Genomic DNA, 15,247 nt, shown 5'->3' with positions numbered 1-15,247 from the left:
CCCCGCTCTACCGTAATCTCTCCTATCAGGCGCACCCTCCCCGCCGTTCCCCGCCCTACCATAATCTCTTCTATCAGGCGCACCCGCCCCGCTCTACCGTAATCTCTCCTATCAGGCGCACCCGCCCCGCCGTTCCCCGCTCTACCATAATCTCTTCTATCAGGCTCACCCGCCCCGCTCTACCGTAATCTCGTCTATCAGGCGCACCCTCCCCATTCTACCGTAATCTCTCCTATCAGGCGCACCTCCCCATTCTACCGTAATCTCTCCTTTCAGGCGCACCCGCGCCTCCCCTACCCTCTCTACCGTAATCTCCCCCACCAGGGGCACACGCCCAGCTCTACCGTAATCTCTCCCATCAAGCGCAGCCGCCCCGCCCTTCCCCGCTCTACCGTAATATCTCCTATCAGGCGCACCCACTCCTCCCTTCCCCGCTCTACCGTAATCTCTCCTAACAGTCGCACCAGCACAGCTCTTCCCCGTTCTACCGTATTCTCTCCTAACAGGTGCACCCAGGCCGCCCTTCCCCGCTCTACCGTAATCTCCCCTAAAGGCGCAGCAGCACCGCCCTTCCCCTCTCTACCGTATTCTCTCCTAACGGGTGCACCCAATGCCGCCCTTCCCCGCCCTACCGTAATCTCTCCTAAAGGCGCAGCAGCACCGCTCTTCCCCGCTCTACCGTAATCTCTCCTAAAGGCTCAGAAGCACCTCCCTTCCCCGCTCTACCGTAATCTCTCCTAAAGGCGCAGCAGCACCGCCCTTCCCCGCTCTACCGTATTCTCTCCTAACAGGTGCACCCAGGCCGCCCTTCCCTGGCCTACCGTAATCTCTCCTAAAGGCGCAGCAGCGCCGCCCTACCGGAATCTCTCCTAAAGGCGCAGCTGCACCGCCCTACCGTAATCTCTCCTAAAGGCGCAGCAGCGCCGCCCTACCGTAATCTCTCCTAAAGGCGCAGCAGCGCCGCCCTACCGTAATCTCTCCTAAAGGCGCACCCGCAAAACGCCCCTAACCCCCGCCTCCCCCCGGCGCAACCCCCCCACCCAAGCCCCGGGCCTGCAGAAAATAATAATGATGGCATTTATTAAGCGCTTACTACGTGCCAAGCACTGTTGTAAGCGGTGGGGGAGATACAATAATAATAATAGTATTTGTTAAGCGCTTACTATGTGCCAAGCCCTGTTCTAAGCGCTGGGAGGGGATGCAAGGTAATCAAGGTTGTCCCACGCGGGGCTCACCGTCTTCATCCCCATTTTGCAGATGAGGAAACCGAGGCCCAGAGAAGTTAAGTGACTTGCCCAAAGGCACACAGCTGACAGGTGGCGGAGCGGGATTAGAACCCACAACCTCCGACTCCCAAGCCCCGGCTTTGCTTTCATCCAGTCCAGCACTTAGAACAGTAAGTAACGCATAGTAAGTTCTTAAGAAATACCATCATTGTTATTATTATTATTATTGTTGCCCGCCAGCGAACTTGGCATGACTGACTCCATCTTGTGCAGCCCATCAGTAACCCTCCAATTTTGTGCAGACCCGAAAGCACTCCAGTGTGTGCAAAGCTAAATTAACCAAAGTGGCTCCTCTCTGTCTGGGATGTCCCCATCCTGCTGACCTTTATCTCCTGATAACATCCTGATAACAGGGATTTTGACACTAACCAAACCATGACAAACAGAGGGTTGCAATTTAACTCGGGATCTAAGAATGCCAAGGTTTCACGTGTGGCCTGTGCGCGAGAATCATTTATGTAGCTCGGATGGAGAACAAAATAAAGGAGGAAGAAGCAGCTGGGATTGGGGCTGCTTGCCACTCGTACCTCTCTCGGGACGTGAACGGGCAGGTATTTATTCATTCAGTCATATTTATTGAGCGTTTACTGTGTGCAGAGCACTGTACTAAGCGCTTGGGAAATACAAGCTGGCAACATATAGAGACGGTCCCTACCCAACAACAGGCTCCCAGTCTAGAAGGGGGAGACAGACAACAAGACAAAACATGTGGACAGGTGTCATCAGAATAAATAGAAATAAAGCTGGATGCACATCATTAACACAATAAATAGGATACTATAGTAAATATGTACAACTAGTCAACCTTCCTACCTTTCCTGCTCTATCTGAACTCGTGTCTCCAAGTCATTTTTCCTATCTGCGTCACCCCTTTGGGTTCTCGGACCCTGCGGCCCATTTACACCGGTTAACCTACTTTGCACCCTACTTTTCGATAACAATTATTGAGCTTGTTTCCCAATCCCGCCTCCGCCACCTGCCAGCTGTGCGACTTTGGGCAAGTCACTTAACTGCTCTGTGCCTCAGTTACCTCATCTGTAAAATGGGGATTAAGACTGTGAGCCCCACGTAGGACAATCTGATTACCTTGTATTTCCCCCCCAGCTTGGCACACAGTAAGCGCTTAACAAATGCCATAAAAAAACTAACAATTATTACTGTTGTTGTTATTATTATGGTTATTATTATTTTCTTAAGCCCCCTCTTGGACCTTCAGGCATTTGCACTCCAACCTCCCTGTAGACACTTTTGCAATCAAAATAATCCCGGTGGTGAAACTGGTGCTTTTTCTTCAGGTCCTTTGCCAACTTCATCATCCGGCCCTAAACCAACTGAGAAAATATGCTTTTTGTCCTCGTTGGAACGCTTTGCCCTTCCCCCCGTCCCAAAGGAAGCTGCAGAAAGAGATAACCTGTGGTCTAAGATTGTGAAACTTTAGCCTAACTCTTGCTCCAGAGATTTATGACCTTTAGACTTCAAATGAAAGTTTCCCTAGCAGCCCTGAATGCCTGTAAAGCAATTTTTCTGAGCAACTAATGCAACCATTTTAGTATTTTACCCTTTGTTGCTATTTTGGCATATTCATTGTTAAAAAGAGTTGTGTTGAGTGACTGCGCTTCCCACCTCCTCATGTGTTTGTTTAATGAACCCCTGCTTCTGTTCATTCATTCAATCATATTTATTGAGCACTTACTGTGTGCAGAGCACTGTACTAAGCGCTTGGGAAGTACAAGTCGGCAACATATAGAGACGGTCCCTACCCAACAACGGGCTCACAGTCTAGAAGGGGGAGACGGACAACAAAACAAGACACGTAGACTGGTGTCAAAATCATCAGAATAAATAGAATTAAAGCTATATGCGCATCATTCATAAGAGTAGTAACTATGTACAAGTAAAATAAATAGAGTAATAAATCTGTACAAATATATACGAGTGCTGTGGGGAGGGGAAGGAGGAGAGGAAAAAGGGGGCTCAGTGTGGGAAGGCCTCCTGGAGGAGGTGAACTCTCAGTAGGGCTTTGAAGGGAGGAAGAGAGCTAGCTTGGCGGATGTGCCAACTTGTTGCCAACTTGTACTTCCCAAGCGCTTAGTACAGTGCTCTGCACACAATAAGCGCTCAATAAATACGATTGATGGTGATGATGATGATTCCAGGCCAGGAGGAGGATGTGGGCTGAGGATTGACGGCGGAACAGGCAAGAACGAGGCCCAGTGAGGAGGTTAGTGGCAGAGGAGCGGAGGGTGCGGGCTGGGCTGTTTCTAGTGTAGGGTTTGAAAGAATCTTTCACCTCTTCTATCTTTAAAGAAATTCAATCAAACGTAAATTTTCAGGTTAAAAATACTGGACTGAAGTGGGGGCATCCATCAAAAGTTTGCATTTGGAGTTAAAATTCAAAAGGTTATCCACGGTCTGCAAAGTAGCCAGTACGATGAATTCGGTGTTAACGGATGAAAACAACGATGATGAGTTTTCTTGCTTGAAGCCCTTCCCACAATGATTTTTCTGGAAACAGTGCAGGAAAAGCATTCGCTACAGTGGTGTGCCTTCCTGAATATTGATGATCATGGAGTAAATATGCATTAAGAAGAGGGTAATGTAATGGAGTAGAGTAGAGGGAGCGGTATTAAGTGCTCCCTGCGAGCAGAGCACTGTACTAAACACTGGGAGTCAATACGCGGTGCCGAATTGTACTTTCCAAGTGCTTAGTACAGTGTTCTGCACACAGTAAACGCTCTGTAAATACGATTGAATGAGTGAATGAATGAATAAGCACAGTCCCTGTCCCTCATGGGGCAGACTGAACCGTAAATCCAATTGCAATGTTTTTTTGTTATCGTTCCTTAATTATTTTTGTTCAGGGCTTATTATGTGTCAAATACTGTTCAAAGTGCTGGGGTAAAGTTCATTTTAATCAGGCCAGGAAAAGAAGGTTGTTCCACATGGGGCTTACAGTCAAGTAAGAAGGAGAATGTGTACTGAATCCCCATTTTGCAGTTGAGGAAACTGAGGCTCAAAGAAGTGAATCGACTTGCCCAAGGTTACAGCAGGCAAGTAGGTGAGCCAGATTAGGATGCTCCCGGGCCCATGCTTCATCCATTAGGCCACACTGCTTCCCAATGGATGCCACGTAATAAAAATAATAATAATAATTATGGTGTTTGTTAAGCGCTTACTGTGTGCCAAGCACTGTTCTAAGCGCTGGGGTAGATACAGGGTGTATACAGATGCAGGGACTCTTGTTAGCAGCGTGGCTCAGTGGAAAGAGCACAGGCTTGGGAGTCAGAGGTCATGGGTTCTAATCCTGGCTCTGCTGCTGGTCAGCTGTGTGACTTTGGGCAAGTCACTTAATAATGATAATAATAATAATAATAATAATAATAATAATAATAACATTTATTAAGCACTTACTATGTGCAAAACACTGTTCTAAGCCCTGGGGAGGTTACAAGGTGATCAGGTTGTCCCACAGGGGGCTCAGAGTCTTAGTCCCCATTTTACAGATGAGGGAACTGAGGCCCAGAGAAGTTAAGTGACTTGCCCAAGGTCACACAGCTGACAGCGGAGCCGGAATTTGAACCCACAACCTCTGCCTCCAAAGCCCGTGCTCTTTCCACTGAGCCACGCTGCTTCACTTAACTTCTCTGTGCCTCAGTTACCTCATCTGGAAAATGGGGATCCAGACTGTGAGCCCCACGTGGGACAACCCGATCACCTTGTATCCTCCCCAGCGCATAGGACAGTGCTTTGCACCTAGTAAGCGCTTAACAAATGCCATCATTATTATTATCATTTTAGAGTGCTATTTTTATGTTTGTACATATTTATTACTCTATTTATTTATTTTACTTATTATGCCATCATTATTATTATCATTTTAGAGTGCTATTTTTATGTTTGTACATATTTATTACTCTATTTATTTATTTATTTTACATATCTATTGTATTTATTTTATTTTGTTAATATGTTTGGTCTTGTTCTCTGTCTCCCCCTTCTAGACTGTGAGCCCGCTGTTGGGTAGGGACCGTCTCTATGTGTTGCCAACTTGTACTTCCCAAGCGCTTAGTACAGTGCTCTGCACACAGTAAGCGCTCAATAAATACGATTGATTGATTGATTGATTGAAAGAGTAGTGGAACCCAGGTGCCATAATGGTAGCCTTGAATCAGCCAGTCAAGCAGTGGTATTTATTGAGCATTCATTCAATCATATTTATTGCACTTATTGTGTGCCTAGTACTGAGGCAAGCACTTGGGAGCATACAGTACAACCGAGTTGGTAGACGTTCCCAGCCCACGAGGAGTTTCCAGTCTAGAGGGAGAGACGTGAGCGGAATGGGTTAATGGAATCGATCAATCAATCGTATTTATTGAGCGCTTACTGTGTGCAGAGCACTGTACCAAGCGCTTGGCAAGTACAAGCTGGCAACATATAGAGACAGTCCCTACCCAACAGTGGGCTCACAGTCTAGAAGAAGCAAGGAAAAGCTTGGCGGCGTTCATTACTTTTACCAGGCTCAGTGGAAAGAGCCCGGGCTTTGGAGTCAGAGGTCGTGGGTTCGAATCCCGGCTCCACCACAAGTCTGCTGTGTGACCTTGGGCAAGTCACTTCACTTCTCTGAGCCTCAGTTCCCTCATCTGTAAAAATGGGGATGAAGACTGTGAGCCCCACGTGGGACAACTTGATCACATTGTATCCCCCCAGCGCTTAGAACAGTGCTTCGCACATAGTAAGCGCTTAACAAAAAAAAAAATATGTCCACCGCTAGGTTTACATTTCTCGATTAAGCGTTTTTACTGCTTGTTTCACATGATTGGCCCCTTTCACTTCAAGGAGGATTTGGCTTTTTGCTAGACTTTCTCATTTGGTTTTCTAAATTCTCTGTATGCCGTTCCCTTATATAATTTCAACTTGACTTAGGTTTGGAGAATGGCTCTGTGCAATTTATATTAAAATCTCCTCTAACATCCTTTGGGTCTTTGCAATTTTAATGTAAAGCTAGGTGACTTAAACCCGGCCCAGAAAAGACCACTGCTTGAGGGTGAAATTATAATTTCATGTTTCTTAGTGTGTGGTTGGCAGCCTTTAAAAGGTGAAAAGACAAAATGGTAATTGAACTCAGGCAGTTCTAATAAAACGGCTTGCATTTGGTAAAGAAGAGGATATTTCCCAAGTCCAGTTCTATATTTAATAACGTGCCAGAGTCGTGCCAGACTCAAACGACACAGTCGGCCTAGCACTGTGACTTTCTTTCAATTGTCATCCCTTGCACCGAGCCTCAGTTACCCTCTCCCCTTAGAAAGGGCTCAGTTTCTGAAGTTCAGCTCCGAAGAAGGGGTATCTTTGGAGCCACACTGGCTGCTCCTTCTGCCTGTGGAATTTTTTGACCTGATGCTCTTGGTTTAGCCGGCTTCAACATCAGTTTCATCCTGAACCTGGGAAACCCAGATGGATTTCGTGACTTCATTTACGATGACAGAGAAGGGAGAGGAAAATCAATCAATCAATCAATCAATCAATCGTATTTATTGAGCGCTTACTGTGTGCAGAGCACTGTACTAAATGCTTGGGAACATATAGAGACAGCCTCTACCCAACAGTGGGCTCACAGTTTAAAAGGGGGAGACAGAGAACAAAACCAAACATATTAACAAAATAAAATAAATAGTATAGATATGTACAAGTAAAATAAATAAATACATAGAGTAATAAATATGTACAAACATATATACAGGTGCTGTGGGGCAGGGAGGGAGGTAAGACGGGGGGATGGAGAGGGGGACGAGGGGGAGAGGAAGGAGGGGGCTCCGTCTGGGAAGGCCTCCTGGAGGAGGTGAGCTCTCGCTCGGGGGGTCATGTAACTAGGAAAATAGTGAAGCAAAAGGGACAAAAAAACACAGTGGATTTAAAACTACCAGGAATCGGGTCAAGTCATTGAGCAGCTCTGTGCCTCAGTTTCCCATTAGAATTACTTTAATAATAATAATAATAATGGTATTTTTAAAGTGCTTACTATGTGCCAAGCACTGTTCTAAGCACTGGGGTAGATACAAGGTAAGCAGGTTGTCCCACATGGGGCTTATCGTCGTAATCCTCATTTGACAGATAAGGTAACTGAGGCACAGAGAAGTTAAGTGGCTGGTCCGAGGTCACACAGCAGACAAGTGGCAGAGCCGGGATTAGAACCCATGACCTCTGACTCCCAAGCCAGAGTCGTGCCACTAAACCTCGCTGCTTCTCGTGGACTTAATCGCAGGAACAAGAACAGCGGTGACCGGGCAGATAAGAGACTAGCAGAAAAACTGTGTTTCACTTGAATGTGACAACAGACGGACACACGGGTGGATGAACTGAGGTTGGAGGAAGGCAGGGGAACAACCCTGGTGATAATAGTGATGGTATTTGTTAAGCGCTTACTCTGTGCCAAGCACTGTTCTAAACGTTGGGGTAGATACAGGGTGATCAGGTTGTCCCACTGGGGCTCTCAGTCTTAATCTCCATTTTACACGAAGCCCACCGAGATGGACATGGGGTGGGGAGGGAGAGTGCTGGGGGGAAATGGATGAGCACCACATGGGAACACAGTGAGAGTGCGAAGAGGGTTAGGTAATAATAGTAATAATGATGGTATTTGTTAAGCGCTTACTATGTGCCAAGCACTGGGGTAGATACAAGGTGATCAGGTTGTCCCACGTGGGGCTCACAGGCTTCATCCCCATTTTACAGATGAAATAACTGAGGCACAGAGAAGTTGAGTGACTTGCCCAAAGTCACACAGCTGACAAGCGGCGGAGCTGGGATTAGAACTCCTAAGCCCCGGCTCTTTCCACTAAACCACACAGGTTCACGGAGGAGGAGGAAGGGGGTAGGGAATGGAGAGGGAAACGGGAGGAATGTGGAGAGGAAAGCAGGGAGACACAGAGGCTATTAATCAATTGTATTTATTGAGCACTTACTCTGTGCAGAGCACTGTACTAGGCACTTGGGAGAGTACAACAGAATTAGCTGAGCGCTCTCCCTGCCATCTGAGGCTCCTCCTGCAGTAGTCGTTGGAGAAGCAGCGTGGCTGAGTGGAAAGAACAGGGGCCCGGGAATCAGAGGTCGTAGGCTCTAATCCCCACTCCCCCACTTGTCTGCTGTGTGACCTTGGGCAAGCCGCTTCATTTCTCCGTGCCTCAGTTCCCTCATATGCAAAATGGAGATTTACACATGTGGGACAACCTGATTACCTTGTACCAATGTTTAGAACAGGGCTTGGCACTTGGTAAGCACTTACCAAATACCATTATTATTATTATTAGGGACTCAACCACAGTCTCAGCTCCTATCCCGTGGATTGAAGAGGGGTGGCTAGATGGAGACCACAGACTTGCCTCTCTTGAGAGGCAGGTTGGAAAGGAGACCTTTCCCCAGTTCCCGGGCCTCTCAGCCCGGGAACCATCCGTGAGAGACGTTAAATGACTTAAGCTGTGTTGGAACCAGAACCGAGTCCCAGTAGCTTTCAATCCACAGTCTTTTTTGTCCCTCTTGCTCGTACTCTTTTCCCATCTCCTCTCTGCCATCCGAAATCCACCCACTTTCCCTGAGAGGAAACTGTCTAAAATAAGAGTTTGCAGCGCTCACTCAGACGGCCACACTTTTTTGCCTGATCTTCGGGAGGAGAGAAGGTGTCTACCTACTGTATTCCCACTCGGGGAGAAGACAGGGCACATTGCAAGGCAAGAGGAAGATTGTATCTGCAGGCTTTCGGGCAGATATTCCCGCGGTAGGACATTTTTACAAGTCTGGTGTTTCCTTTTGGAAAGAGACTGAAGCACAGAGTTACAGAGTTCTGTGTACTACTTTGAGAGCTTCGTTGGTTTGTTGGCTTTTTCTTTTTTTTAATAAAGAAACTTTAAAGCAGAAATGGAAAAATAGAGTAAATATGGTTTGCCATTTGAGCAAGACTAGGAATCGTAATGTGGAAAACTTACCGTTGTTTACCACTTCTTTGTTGTTAAGTGGTATTTGTTAAGTGCTTACTATGTGCCAGGCACTGTACTAAATGCTTCTCAGTCTCTTAATTCTCCAGCTAGAGCTGAAACGTCCGTCTCTGCCCTCTTTTCTGGGTTGGGGTTGAACCCTTTGGAAGATTTGTCCTGGTCATGCTGGTGTATCCTCTAGACTGTAAACTTGTTGTGGGCAGGGAATGTGTTATATCATACCCTCCCAAGCGCATAGTACAGTGCTCTGCACAGAGTAAGCGCTCGATAAATACGATTGACTGATCGGCTGACCTTCCTACCCCCCGCCTGACCCTTCTGGCCGAGCTCTGGGATTCATACACTTCCACAATCATTCAGTACTCTGCACACAGTAAACGCTCAATAAATACGATTGATTGATTCAGTATTACACATGTTGGCTGCATTCAGATCTCCTGCTCCCTTCTGGGGCTGTGTGTGTGTGTCTGTGTGTGAGGGCCTTCTCTGAAATTTCTTAAAGGTGGAAACTGGGCAGAAGAAATAAAGTTCTCCAGTGCTCTCTGCTTCTCTAGTATGTGCTTAATGTTATATTAAGCCAAAACAACTGCTCTGATTCATTTCATTATCCAGAATTTTTCTCTAATCCAAAATACGTTCGACATTTTGGATGTGTTGAGGAACAGTATTTTTGCAGCCTGTGTGGACTCAAGGCCTGTTTGGTACAGACCTAAGTATCGCTACAAGTCAAAATTCTTTGATCTCGGATCCTATATTCTTCAATTCCCCTCATGGGGGAATGCCTAGTGAGTTGGAGGAACTGCTTAGATCAAAGGTATGGCAGATACCGGTTGGTTTTTGATCGCATTCGGCGTAGTGGTTTTCTCACATTCATTGGTTACAATTCTGTTTTCAAAATATAATTATTCAGGCAAATGTTTCCAAATTTCATCATTTACCTCTCTATGGTTACAACTGGCATCACAGTGGTGATGCGATTATACACGTACTTTGGGGCTTACTCTGCCCACAGGTTTCATTTCCTTGTCATAATATTGGAAGCAAGAAGGCAGAATCGGTCAACTGAGACCTTTCTTATTAAGGATTTTGTGCAAAAAGAGACATTTTGGAAGGGTTTTTTCCTCCATTGAAATGAAAAAATCAGTAGTTGTAAATTGCCAGTGGAGATGAAAATCTAATGGTCGGTCTTGTTCAAAAACAGTCAACGTCTTGGTGGTTATTTTTCATTCATTCATTCATTAGGGAACTATCTTCAAGACTTTCATGTGCACTTTCCCAGGAAAGTGTTTTTCTCCTTTCAGTTTGTGCTTTATATGCTCTCTCAATTTTCTGTTGTACTTTTGTGTACATGGGATGCATAGTGTATGTGCATTTACTTCTATTTGAACATATGTGTGTGTGTGTATATATATATATATAAATGTGTGTGTGTGTATATAGACACTCTATATGTGTGTTTTTAGGAGAATGCAGTATACACCTAAAGCCTTATAATAATAATAATAGTAGTGGCATTTATTAAGTGCTTACTATGTGCAAAACACTGTTCTAAGTGCTGGGGTCATCAGGTTGGCCCACGGGGAGCTTGCAGTCTTAATCCCCATTTTTACAGATGAGGTAACTGAGGCCCAGAGAAGTTAAGTGACTTGCCCAAAGTCACACAGCTGACAAGTGGCGGAGCCGGGATTTGAACCCATGACCTCTGACTCCAAAGCCCGGGCTCTTTCCACTGAGCCACGCTACTTCTCTTATCATAATCATAATCTCTTATCATAATATTGGAGGCATGAAGGCACACCTCCTCTAAGAGGCTTACCCTAACTAAGCCCTCATTTTATTCTCTCCCCCTCCCTTCTACTTCACCCTGATTTACTCCCTTGATTCACCCCCAAGACCCCTCCGCCCCAGAGCACTTATGTACACATCCGTAAATGTATTTATGCATATTAATATCTGTCTCCCCCTCTAGACTTTAAGCTTCTTGTGGGCAGGGAATGTGTCTGTTATATTGTTATACTGCCTTCTGAAGCGCTTGGTACAGTGCTCTGCACACAGTAAGAGTTCAGTAAATATGTACTTGTACATATTTACTCTTGTACATATTTACTATTCTATTTATTTTGTTAAGGATGTGCATCTAGCTTTAATTCTATTTGTTCTGATGACTTGACCCCTGGCCACATGTTTTGTTTTGTTTGTCTCCCCCTTCTAGACTGTGAGCCCATTGTTGGGTAGGGACCGTCTCTATATGTTGCCAACTTGGACTTCCCAAGCGCTTAGTACAGTGCTCTGCACACAGTAAGCACTCAATAAAGACGATTGAATGAATGAATGAATGAATCCATAAATGTATTTATTCATATTACTATCTGTCTCCCCCTCTAGACTTTAAGCTTCTTGTGGTCAGGGAATGTGTCTGTTATATTGTTATACTGCCTTCCGAAGCATTTGGTACAGTGCTCTGCACACAGTAAGAGTTCAGTAAATATAATTGATAGGCACCCTGACTACACCCGGAAACACATTCATGCATCTCTTACGTGGTATGAAGGAATTGAATCGAATCATGAATAACTGAAGTTCACCTATTAAATATTATTACTAAACACATTAGCTTCTAAGAGTGCCTCTTTCGCCAAGATGTAGAAGCCTGAGTGTGCATAAAAAGAGAAATGAGAGGTTCATTCATTCATTCATTTGTATTTATTGAGCGCTTACTGTGTGCAGAGCACTGTACTAAGCGCTTGGGAAGTACAATTTGGCAACATCTAGAGACGGTCCCTACCCACCAGCGGGCTCACAGTCTAGACGGGGGAGACAGAGAACAAAACAAAACATATTAACAAAATAAAATAAATAGAAGAAATATGTACAAATAGATAGACTAATAAATAAGTACAGACATATATACAGGTGCTGTGGGGAGGTTGTACCTGTACTCACTGGCTCCAATATTATCTGTATCTAGATGTTGTTTTTATTTAAGTGCTTGATCCACTTTCTAGCCCCCGTCTCTCTCCCCCCACCCACCCCCAAGAACCCTCACAGGAAGCAGTAGTAATTGCTCTCCTTTGTAGCTGAGGGATTTGTAAGATGAGAGTCCCTCTTTCACAAAAGGAGGTCAGTGGTGAGCTCTTGATTTAAAGTGTAGTTTCAAGAGAATTATTTGATCCACTCCCTTCGGGGAGAAAACACAGCATTGGAGGAGATAGAATGTGACAATGTTTTTTTTCTTCTGTTTCAGCTATCCAGATTACCATGGCAACGGGAAGGAAGTTGATGAGAGCTATCAGGGTTTTTGAATTTGGCGGGCCTGAAGTGCTTAAACTCCAGTCAGATGTTGCGGTGCCGATCCCAAAAGAAAATCAGGTGGGAGTGATTATTTAAAAACAGGAGATAATTACCCCGAATGTTAATCTTTAGCATATGAGTCACATCAGGGTCCAAAAGAACGATCTGAGCCCGACGATTATTTCCAGAATGTGCATAAAGAAGAGGAGATTGAGGTGTCCCCACTTGACGATTGAAGTAGCTCTCCAGGACTGGGACCATGAGCCCTTTTAACCAAGCCGGCCTGTCCTAATAGTCCGACGTTTTAATCTTGTGCAACGGGTTCGGGGGGGAATATTTTTTATCTTTCCTCTCCGAATGATTTCTCACATCCAGATTAAGGGCTCCTTAACCCTGTCGTTCAATCATGTGCAAAGGGCTTCAGAAATATTATACCGTTGATTCCAAATTTCAGTATTTTTCCAGTTGCCACGTGTGTTTCCGGATAATGGGCAGCCAGCTACGTTTTCCCTGCAGGTTCTAATCAGAGTCCATGCGTGTGGCGTCAACCCAGTGGAGACATATATCCGCTCTGGGACCTACAGTAGAAAGCCAACTCTGCCCTATACTCCTGGCACAGATGTGGCCGGTGTGATAGAAGCTGTCGGAGAAGGGGTAACTGCATTCCAGGTACAGCCCCGTCCTCCCGTCCATTGTTTATTAGTGCCATTTTGCTTTTTATTCAGAAAACGATCTTTTGAAAATAAATAACCCCAGATAACCCCCATTAACAGCTTTCCAGTTTGGTGTACTTCTGTCTGTTGTCTATCCTCTAGGCCGTAAACTCATCGTGGGCGAGGAATGTGTTTGTTATAATAATAATAATGATGGCATTTATTAAATGCTTACTATGTGCGAAGCACTGTTCTAAACACTGGGGAGCTTACAAGGTAATCAGGTTGTCCCACTGGGGGCTCACAGTCTTCATCCCTATTTTGCAGATGAGGTAACTGAGGCACAGAGAAGTTAAGTGACTTGCCCAAAGTCACACAGCTGACAACTGGTGGAGCCGGGATTTGAACCCCTGACCTCTGGCTCCAAAGCCCGTGCTCTTTCCACTGAGCCCTGCTGCTTCTACGCTTTTATCTTATGGGTAGGGAATTTGTCTACCCACTCTATTATATTGTACTCTCCCATATGCTTAGTACAGTTCTCTGCACATGGTAAGTGCTCAATAAATACGATTGACTGACTAAGGAGCCATAAAAATCAGTTCCAGAATAGAATTACTTTTACAGAGTGTGAGCACAGAAGGAAAGGGAGAGTTCAGTTGTGCCTGAGGTTTACCAAGGTCCCTCTAGACTGTAAGCTCATTGTGGGCAGGGAATGTCACTGTTTATTGTGGTATCCCAAGCACTTAGTACAGTGCCCTGCACAGTGTAAGCTCTCAATAAATACGATCGAATGAATGAATAGTAGCAATAGTATGTATTAAATGCTGACTCGCACAGAGCTAAGCGTTCGGAAAAAATAAACAGATGGGAAGTAAATGGCATTTATTAAGCACTTACTATGTGCAAAGCACTGTTCTAGGTGCTGGAGAGGTTACAAGGTGATCAGGTTGTCCCACATGGGGCTCACAGTCTTAATCCCCATTTTACAGATGAGGCCCAGAGAAGTTAAGTGACTTGCCCAAAGTCTCACAGCTGACAATTTGAGGAGCCGAGATTTGAACCCATGACCTCTGACTCCAAAGCCCATGCTCTTTCCACTGAGCCACGCTGCTTCTCAATTAAATTAAATGTGGTAGACCCTTTGGGAGGAGCAAAGACAACTGGGGAAATATTTAGTCCAGGCCTGTAATGGCTACACAGTGTCAACGTTTATACATTGTGCCCATCTTCAGGACATAGGAATGTTTGTTTGTTCAGCTGTATCTTTAGACTGTGTCCAACCTAATTTTCCTGTATCTACCAGGTGGTGAGTACAATGCCACCTGACACATAATAAGCAAGCATGTAACAAATACCACAATTATTATGATTTATTACTATGATTATTTATTACTTTGATTTATTCAACAGCGAGACCTAGTAGAAAGAGCACGACGGGCCTGGGAGTCAGAAGACCTGGGTTCTAATCTCAGCTCTGCCACTTTTCTGCTCTGTGACCTTGGGGAAGTCACCTCACTTCTCCGGGCCTCAGTTGCCTCACCTGTAAAATGGGGATTCATTCATTCAATCATATTTGAGCGCTTACTGTGTGCAGAGCACTGTACTAAGCGATTGAGACTGTGAACCCATTATGACATGGACCGGGTCTAAGCTTATTAACTTGTATCTACCCCAGCACTTAGTACAGTGCCTAGCACATAGTAAGTGCTTATCAAATACCAAAAAACCACCACCAACAAACAAAGAGACTGACATTTTCAGCTTACCACCCGATGTGTCCTCTTCCACTATTGGAAAATAATTTATACTTGTCCATCCTCCCCTTTAGATTGTAAACTGAGTTCATGGTAATAATAATAATGATGGCATTTATTAAGCAACCTTAAAGCACTGTTCTAAGCGCTGGGGAGGTTACAAGGTGAACAGGTTGTCCCATGGGGGGCTTACAGTCCTAATCTCCATTTTACAGATGAGGTAACTGAGGCACAGAGAAGTTAAGTGACTTGCCCAAGTCACACAGCTGACAATCGGC

General features: G+C 45.2%; 1 protein-coding gene across 2 annotated transcripts in view; it reads left to right on the top strand.

Moving 5' to 3' along the window:
- Positions 1–1,360: 1,360 nt before the first annotated feature.
- Positions 1,361–15,247, top strand: part of CRYZ (crystallin zeta) — a 42,347-nt gene continuing 28,460 nt past the window's right edge. The window contains exons 1-3 of one of the 2 annotated variants that reach the window (XM_038745279.1): positions 1,361–1,396; positions 12,516–12,640; positions 13,079–13,231. In XM_038745279.1, coding sequence (XP_038601207.1) covers positions 12,530–12,640; positions 13,079–13,231 — 264 coding nt within the window. In that variant the 5' untranslated portion in view covers positions 1,361–1,396; positions 12,516–12,529. Of the gene's footprint in view, positions 1,397–1,806; positions 1,838–12,515; positions 12,641–13,078; positions 13,232–15,247 lie in introns of those variants that run through there. The other variant, XM_038745280.1, reaches the window with a different exon arrangement.

The sequence above is a fragment of the Tachyglossus aculeatus genome, chromosome 4 (assembly GCF_015852505.1).
Source record: "Tachyglossus aculeatus isolate mTacAcu1 chromosome 4, mTacAcu1.pri, whole genome shotgun sequence".
In the NCBI taxonomy this organism is placed as follows: Eukaryota; Metazoa; Chordata; class Mammalia; order Monotremata; family Tachyglossidae; genus Tachyglossus; species Tachyglossus aculeatus.
The sequence above is the reverse complement of the archived record's forward strand: the minus strand, read 5'-3'. Positions and strand labels throughout refer to the sequence as shown.